Source organism: Lethenteron reissneri, chromosome 17, assembly GCF_015708825.2.
Source record: "Lethenteron reissneri isolate LAM-NWPU_2019-01 chromosome 17, ASM1570882v1, whole genome shotgun sequence".
NCBI lineage: Eukaryota > Metazoa > Chordata > Hyperoartia > Petromyzontiformes > Petromyzontidae > Lethenteron > Lethenteron reissneri.
Window position 1 is genome coordinate 8,980,364 of NC_083795.1, and position 9,488 is coordinate 8,989,851.

Sequence of the window (9,488 nt, forward strand, 5' to 3'; positions counted from 1 at the left end):
GTCTTCAATGGGAATGCTGATCCAACTTACATATTTTAACTGTTAACATGAAAGGGTCCTACCCCAATGTGTTCCACTCTTACTTGCTACTACAAATCGTCTCTCATCCCACCAATTCATTTTGTCTGCCTCTTTTTCCCTCCATTGGCTTCCACTCAATTGTTAATGTTGCCTGTTTTATGTCAGACTAGATTTATTGAACCATAGATTAGGTTTGCCATTAACGCTCAATTCCATTCAGGATCGCTATAAGCGTGCATTGGCGGACACTGAAAATGTGCGACGACGGAGCCAAAGGATGATCGAAGATGGCAAGATATTCGGTAACAGTGGCACTACCATCTACAGCACAATGGGTTAAGTTGTTTGGTCGATTTTGTCTCAAGAGGGCACAGTATTGTGTACCGATATGGAACTTGTTATTTTGCAGGCATTCAAAGTTTCTGCAAGGACTTGCTCGAAGTTGCAGACATCCTTCAGAAGGCAACGGAGAGTGTTCCCAAGGAAGAGCTAAATGACGCCAACCCACATCTGAAGAGTTTATACGAAGGTCTGATTCTTACCGAGAGCCAGCTGCAGAAAGTGTTCACCAAGCATGGGCTGGTTCCTCTGAACCCCATTGATGCCAAGTTTGACCCTTATGAGCACGAGGCGCTCTTCCAGGTGCCCATGGAAGGCAAGGATCCTGGCACAGTTGGCGTAGTTACCAAGATCGGTTACAAGCTGCACAACCGCATTGTTAGGCCAGCCATCGTCGGTGTTGTCAAAGGACCCTGATTATTTGACTCCCATTTCCTCTTTTTTTGGATGGTCTTGGTGCGCTTTCCCCAATACCACATTTTTGTTATAATCATTTACAGCCCTTTTGTCATTCCGCTGCTGAATTTATTTATTTAAAATAAAGCTTCCGAGTACCTTCTATCAATCTTACTTCTTTGTGTTGTCCACTTTAGTATAAAAATATCCAATTGAGGCAGTTTTTTTTACCCAAAATTAAAAACAAACAATACAATTTGCAGTGTGTAACGATATACCTATGGGTGTACCTCGATATGTTCAGTTTGCGTTCTTGAAAACATGAATGTAAAGTAAAAAATTGTATACTGAACATTTTTCTCATCAGGTCCCATTATATATCACAAATTGCGTTCCTAACAATGTTCTGACCTAAAACCTACAAAAAATAACAATTGTAAATACAAATAACATTTTCATGCCTAAATATGGTGAATAGTAACTAAACAGCTAAGTAAAAACACTTTACAGGTATCCCTCGATTTGTGTAAAACAATTGTGAATTGGAATGGCTTTTCCCATTTAATACGAAAATTTAGGGATGGGTTTCGGACATTAATTCCAATTCTACTCCTAACCTAAAAATATACACGTATGTCACTTTTCACAAAACAAAAATAATAAGGAACAAATACAAATTATTGAATTTTTTAAAATACCTTTTCAGGGAACTCGCCAAAACATCTGCACAGGATGACTGGAAAAGTGATGTTGAGGCATTGTTATTGTATCGTCGGGATACCGTGGCACTGTTGCGGATGGATGACGCAGTCTCCTGGGTGCTACATTTGGATCTCACGGCATGTGCCGTGTGAAATTTTGTTCACACGGAAATTCGATTTCGTTAATCGACAATTGTCTATAATGTCAATTGCATTAAGGCGAAATTTCGTAAACCGAACGATCGTAAATCGAGAGATGCATGTAAACTGCAATTTACGAACCAGAAACTGGTGCAGGTCGTATAGGTGTTGGGTTACTGGAAGGGTGAGGGAGAGGCGGTAGGAGTGTCTGTCTCACCTTTTGGGTCATCAAACGTAAAAACGAAACCAACGAGACAAACCAAAAAAAAGTGTCAATTTGACAAAATTAACAAATCGTAAATCAAAGTATTTTAAGTATATCAGGGTACACCTATACATTCTAGAACTTAAATCTTATTTCAAAAGCAGTATCCTAAATTCCATACAATAGTTTTTTTATTTAAATTTTAAAGTGTCACTGCCACTCAGTATTCAAGGTTTACACCGATCATAAATTCATGCACATACACTGTTACAAGTGTATATTTTAACCATATTTGTGTTACATGTAAGTGTAACCTTTGCAGTTATACACCTAACTGATTCGATTTAACATGTATGTTTGTGCAGTAGCTTATTTAGTGCTGCGGGCATCTTCAGGAGTTGAATTTTTTTTTCTTCATTCAACTAACGAAGTTGTCAGCAGCAAAAGCACTTGGATTAATTGATTCAAGTTAGTAAATAAACTGTATGCTGTTGATGTACATTATACATGTATAATTATATACTTATTTGATTTAGGGTTCTGTCGTAAGAATATAATTTCCGGTTATATGCCCTGCATTAAAATGTTGATTTTATTGTCATTTGCATTTGTCAATGTTTCATTTGGTTCATGTAAATTTGTATTCACTAACAATTTGGATAGCAAGGATGACTCTTTATGCAAGCGACTTCTGTGAAGCACAAGCAGCTACTTGGTTACAACCCTGACCATTTTTTTAAAATAGGCCAGTAGAGGCAATTAAAAACGTGTATAAACATATTAAGAAATCCTCTTGACATTGCTGGCTTTGGGAATTGAAATATACTGCAACGATGGTCATGTAAAACAAACTAATAACCGAAATTATACACGACACAATTACAACAAAAATCAGCTATTTTACCCTTCCCATTTCAGTAGATGGCACTTTTTGTATATACATATCAACTAAATAATTACAGTTGAAAAGATGAACAAAGTCTAAATTCTAAACCAAACGTTAATAACTATATGGCTTTTTTTGTATAAAAGGTGCAACTCATGTTTATAGGTAAAATATTGAGGTATACATACCCTTTGGTTCTTTCGGTAAAGTCACGTAGGTATAAAATAAAATATACCTCTGTGAATAATTGGTTTTTTACCCTTCTATCTGGCGCACAACTCAAAGACTTGGCGTCATCTGGTCCAACCCATGTGAGACTAGGCTCTAAGGAAAGCTGTCTCGGGTGTGGACCAATCAACTTCAAGGACAGTGCACATCAGAGTTATGTCTTTTGTATTATGACTGCAGGTATTGCGGTCTATGCAAACATGACTCCTTGTAAAAAGGTGTCAGTTTTGTTGCCAGATAGAAGGGTAAAAAACCAATTATATTTTTACTGGCAAATGAGGTTCCCATGGTATACCTCCGTGAAGTCACGCTAATCTCTCACATTATAGCTACTGCCGTGCCCAGTTACATACTAATTTCTCACTTTAACATAATGCTAATCTCTCACATCATAGCTACTGCCGTGCCCAGTTACATGCTAAATTCTCACTTTAACATCACGCTAATCTCTCACATCATCATAGCTACTGCCGTGCCCGGTTACATGCTAATTTCTCACTTTAACATCATGCTAATCTCTTACATTAATATAGCCACTTCCGTACCCAGTTACATGCTAATTTCTCACATTAACATCACTAGACCCAGCCACTCCTTTATAACCCTTGGGCTCCACCCATTTCAAACCTTTAAAAGTCTGCATCAGCAGTAGGCCATGCTTTCCCACCTGATGACAGACGCTTGTGTTGCGCCCGAAACGTCGTTATTTTATTTAGTTTTAATTTATTTTATACCTATGTGACTTTACCGAAAAAAACAAAGAGTATGGATTCCTGCAGTCACGAAAGCTTCAAATCTAGATTGAGGTATACCTTAACAGCTGTATGAAAATCTTGCTTGATAAATCCCAAAACATCACCATGGATTAATAATTGCAGTCCCATTAAATATACGTTGATTTAATTTACCAAGCAATATTTTTTTGCACAATCCCACACCAATACTAAAAGCATTTCAACATGACATTTTAACCGTCTGTAACACTTTAAGCTCAAAATTGTCAACTATACAGAAATTAAACTGTCCTAGTGCATAATTTTCTAAATGCTATTATTTTAATCATTGTTGAATCCTAAGTAGAAAAAAATACATTTTAATACATTTTCTACATGTTGGCCTCGACTATTTAACCGTTTTCAGTGGTGTAACATTAACTCGAATTAAATTAACTTGAATAAAAGCTCATTCTCAAAGCAGAATACGTAAAATAATTTTCCCTCAATCTAGAACACAATCCTCAGGTTATTAACAAGTCCAGCTCGCAGGGTTATGCGTATTATTCAGGTCATATTAAGCCTTGCCTTGGGGGATCAGAGCTCCGTTTTAATACGGTGCATCAGGTCCATTTGATCAACACGATCATCAAGGCCATTCCAGCGGCTGTGGGCAAGGAGGGCCACATTCTGGCCAGCAATGCTTGCCATCTCCATTGCGCTTGCCAGCCCACTCCAGTCCATTGATATAGTAAAGTGAATTATGCAGAACAATAGGAGGCAGCTTGCCTGAAGAAGGCAATGAGTTATATTGTGGGTAAGCAAGCCAGTCGACCTCCTGAACCGAGTAATATGTGCGGAACAGCATTTTGAGCTGCTGCCGATCAAGAGGTTTTTTCGAAAAAACCTTCCATACGGCAGACTCGTGTAAGGGCTTGCGCTGATAGTCCGCACTTGCGTTGACAGGAGAGAGGTTACCTAAGCTGTTAAAGAAAAGGTCAGAGTCTTCGGTGGTCATTATTTCGCTTATTGAGAATGATGTTGGATCTTTGAAGCCAAAATATGAGGTATTGACATAGCCATGCACAATGGTAGCCACTGTGTGGTGATAGGAACCTGGGAAGGTAGTGATAGGTGGGATAAAACCTTCAAATGTAATATTTGACAGTTGTTCATGAAGTGGAGTAGCCACCACGACAAGATCATAAAGGTTATGTCCATTGCCCAAGTCACTCTCGTATCCAACTTCATACAGGCTCACTTCTCCACCTAAAAAACACAAACAGCACAATCACGCTGCAACATCTCCACGATGAACATCACAACCAACAAAATGTATTGCACGAAAATAAACGCTGCTCACCTTTTCTAACTGGGCGTTTTTTAAAGGAAATAGAGGTGACCCTGGCAAGTTGCAGCTGTGCTTTTGCAGCATACAACAGCCCCGTGCACACCAGACTGTTGCCACCTTCTACAGCCCAGAGGCCAGGCTGAGCACCAGCCAGGCACACTGCTCCTGAAGGGAAGGAAAGTTGGTTAACGACAATGTTTTACAGATACGTCAACTATAAAGAGTTGAAGTTATCCAAGCCAGGTGGCACAGCAGCAGACTGAACAGCTCACGAGCAGCAGGTTGCAAGTTAAAATCCTGGTCGGGGGGGTTGCCTCAGCCCATCAACACTCCGGGGGCAGTAAAATAAGTAACACATTGTTGGGATGTCAAAAGTGTTTGCTTTTAGACTACTCAACCCCGTCATAGGATTGTGGAAATTCTACCACTCATTAGGCTGTAAACAGAGAGGAGCACCACCTTAATGCTCGTTTGAGCAGGAAATCACACTTATTTCGAGAGTAATAAGAAATATGGCCCAAATAACGACAATAAAAAGGTGTTCATATGAATGCATTAATCGGAGCCTGCTTGCCAACAAAGGCGTGGATGTTGGGCGACTGGCCGTAGTTGGTCCTGATGGCAGCTCCAACGAGCTCTTGAAGAAAGCGCTGGGAGACGCCGCGATCCCCGAGGACCTCTTCCAGCGAGTGCTTTGTCAATTCAATGAACGCCTCTCCGCCCAAAGCGAGCAGCAGATCTTCGTTTGTCGAGAATGCAAATCCGTGTGATTGGTACTTGTAGATCCTGCACACAAGAGCCCCTTAAGTGCACATCGAATCTAAATTGCAACCAAAAATCTATCCAAACGAGCACTTTTAATAATACTAATTAAACGTTGCTTAACATGGAAATAAATTAAAAATGTTCTTTCTTACAGCGTAACAATGACGGCTACAATCTCGTCATGTTTTCCCAATCAATTTAGACATATACACGTGAATAGTATCAGTTAACAGGTCATCATTGCCAATGCTGTTCGTGCTGCTACACCAAGTTTAAGGTAAATGGAAGTTAACTTACCTGAGAAACTTATCCAAGATCTCCTCTACCCACATCTGCATTCGGAGATAACTCAAGCCATAACGCCACATGAGGTGGATGGCATCCATGACTGTCCAACTACTTTCTTCAAACACAAATTGCTCTCCGTTGTAAATTCCCAACTTTTCTCCTGGAACAGCATTCCTTTGCTTCAAACCTGCAAATAGTAATGATTACTGTGAGCTTGCCACACATCACCAAAAAGTATTACTGCGTAGGTTTCAGTAGTTGTACTGTATACCTCTGATTTGTTTCAAGTTGTACCACATGTTTAGATTCTTATCCGACCATTTTCATGAGACGTTAAGCTGAACAACACGCATTCTCGGAGATTCAAGAAATAAAATGAATTACGTTCTTAAAGCATGTTAACAAAACGTCGAACATGCCGAACATCACATGGTACAACCCAGACACACATCTTAAGACCTACGCATTTTAACGCGATGCAATGGTTTTTCTTCCCCGTGACAAACGCACAAGTCTGGTGGCGAAAAACAAACGAATTCTCACCCAGGTCCTTGACGAAGCTCTGCATGTGCAAGTTGAGGGGATGTATGATAGAGGCGCCCGTCTCGTAAACCTTCTCGTTCACCGTGATGGTGGCAATCCGCCCGCCCACCTGCTTTGCTTCAAAAACATCAATGATCACTTCGGGGCCGAATTTCTTCCGCAGGAAGAAGGCAGACGAACAGCCCCCGATGCCAGCGCCGATGACAGCTGGTGCACACACAAGAGAAGGAAGTCTCATTCAGCACAACGGAAGATGAACCAATAGCAGTAGGCTCATTTGTCATGTGGGTGGCAAAGTGGTGCAGTGGTTAGGAGTGGTGAGCACACTGCACGAGACACCTGGCCGAGTGATATCTGAACCAGTCCTCGTCACAAGCCCTGCACCCCGGCTTCACTAACAAGCACTGACCACAAATCCCATGACGGACACACCGTGAGGTCTTCATCCAGCAGTGGGTTGATAAAGGGGCTGTCCGTAAACAATTTGCGATGTGCCTTAACCGTATGAATTTCTCATTGCAATGTAAGGAAATGTGACATTACATTATGTTCATGATCTAACAATGTACACGTAGAGCCCTTGCTCAATTCACTGCTGGATGAGGGTCTCCCCATGCCGTGCGGACTGTGGGGGTTATTTGACCATACTTCAGCTCACTGCTCAGCACGGGTTGGTGAAGGTGGTGATCACAGATGTAGAGACATCGAGGTATATAGCACAACAATGAATACTTCTGCATTGTTCTTCACTGCCCAGAAAGTAGCCCCGAAGCCTATACGGGCTCTACCATGTCAGTGCATGGCAGTCGCTCATCCAAGCACTATCCAGGCTAGAACAATTTAATCTTCCTAGGTCTACCAATATCTTAACACGTGCCGGGTGATTTGGTAAAAGACAATAATGCCTCTTTAACTTCCTCGGTGGTCATATTTGAAGACGCAGGTGGCCGGTGTTGATTTGACACGTGAATAACGTTTACAAGTCAAGGGCTCTCATACTGCGCTCGTCAAAGCAGAGCCGGCTCCAGATTTAGTGAAATGTGAACGATAAATGTGCAGCCCTACAATTGTTTGATCACCGGTAGGCCTCCAACTCCAGGGAGCTCTAGAGAGGCCCCCCTCTCGATGGTACTTGGCCACCTGCTCCACGATGGCCACACATCTTTGAATATAGGGCAGTGATTATAGGGCCGTACCCACACTTTACCCCCACCAAATGCGGCCTGCCTATCGACTAACCGTTGTACGTCCATGCATTCTGTGCTGCTGGGTGGACAGGGGTCGTCCTCTGGAATCCAAGTCCAAGGTGCTAAACATTTTACCACCATTCGGGTGTAAAACGGACGAGATAAAATTCGTGAGACCGTGACGATCGGCAACGCATGCATCACGGCGCAATTTAGATAGGAGAGTCTTCATGAACGAATAAAACCTCACGATAAATGCGCGAGATCCGAGCTCGGGTCGTCAATGTGGGGTGGTGTTAGGGGGGAGGAGGCCACGCCGTGGCCAGGGCACCTCGACTACCGCGCCCTACCGGGAGAGGCGCGCAGAGACGGGCGCGCAGCGAACGAGCGAAGCGCCCACACTTTGTTTGTTTGATTTTACCCCGGACAGGTCCACCAACCTTCCCCCCCCCCTCCTACCGATCTTCTTGGGAGGAACGATGAAGGCGGAGGATGCGGCGCTGACGGCGGTGAGGAGCGAGACGAGGAGCTGGGCCAGACGCGGCATGGTGACCGAGGAGGAGGCGGCGGCGGCGGCACGGGAAGTTGGAAACCTTCAACCTCCCGCCCCCCCCACTGACGTCACAGGCGTTCATTCATTCGCTCACGCGTGTCACGACTGATGAACGCGTGTCACGACTGATGAACGCGTGTCACGACTGATGAACGCGTGTCACGACTGATGAACGCGTGTCACGACTGATGAACAACGTGCAATTAATTCGCCCGTACCGTGAAATATATTTGCGATAATTCATTCATTCATTACCTGTGATCATGCATACATTCAGCCGTTTATTATGTATGCCATTGTGTTTTTGTAATCGGTTATAGTGATATGTCAAACTAGCTTGCTTGCACGTCCTAGGACGGAAGCTGTAATATTTACGAAAAGATTGAGCAGATTTTGTGTGAATTTAATGGTAGTGAATGTTGCACGAAAGTATGTAATCAAATACTTCACTGTGGCTGATGACGAGGATACATTTTGTAAAACATTGTAAATATATCCATAATACAGGTTTTTTTGGGTTAGATCGTGTAGATATATAAATGTGTCGTTAAACCCGCCACCACCCGACACAGCCATAAATTAGTAAGGTTTGTCACGTAAACAGAACATGCCAATTCGTTACCAGTACAGCACACCGGTGTGTTGGAGAGCCAAGCCACAACATTGACGACGTTTCGCCATTAATTACAACTAGCTTCATCAGGCGACAGCCAGATTTGTGGAGGCGTCTTCCTGTTTCGTTCCTTAAATAGAGGGGTATCAGCGTGAAGTGTGTGTGGGGGGGGGGGGTTAAAGAATGCATATAAATGACTATGGTTATCCATTGCCGTTTGGGTTATTTATATGGTAATCAACGTAAATTATGCATGTGCATTAAGCAAGTCCATTGTTCTTGTACTTCCTGTCGATTGTGTGCACTAACATAGCCGTATCAACGGCAATCCCTATTGAAGTATGGTGACCTATATAGGCATGCAATTAAACAATGTATTACTTGATTCGCTTCCAAGCAGCACTAAGTCTGTAGCTATCCGAACGATGAAAATTATTTTTATTTCTCTCAATTTGGTTAGATTCTCTAATTAGTCTTGGCCAGTAGTAACTAGTTTTGCACAGAACTTCAACATTATCTAAATCAAATAAGTGTTTGATTTGGTTTTGGCATTCAATG

The 9,488-nt window shown here is 42.4% G+C and overlaps 2 protein-coding genes across 2 annotated transcripts in view; one reads left to right on the forward strand and one right to left on the reverse strand.

Moving 5' to 3' along the window:
- The window catches only part of LOC133343443 (grpE protein homolog 1, mitochondrial-like), a 4,159-nt gene extending 1,755 nt beyond the window's left edge, over positions 1-2,404 (forward strand). The window contains exons 3-4 of the mRNA XM_061553064.1: positions 242-323; positions 431-2,404. Of these exons, the coding sequence (XP_061409048.1) occupies positions 242-323; positions 431-777 (429 nt within the window). The 3' untranslated portion in view covers positions 778-2,404. The remainder of the gene's footprint in view (positions 1-241; positions 324-430) is intronic.
- Positions 1,885-8,362, reverse strand: PCYOX1 (prenylcysteine oxidase 1). Its single transcript, XM_061553063.1, is given in 7 exon segments — positions 1,885-4,356; positions 4,358-4,899; positions 4,994-5,146; positions 5,556-5,767; positions 6,044-6,221; positions 6,578-6,784; positions 8,224-8,362. Coding segments are annotated over 7 exon segments (1,509 nt in total). The 5' UTR covers positions 8,312-8,362; the 3' UTR covers positions 1,885-4,227.
- Between the last annotated feature and the right edge of the window lie 1,126 nt (positions 8,363-9,488).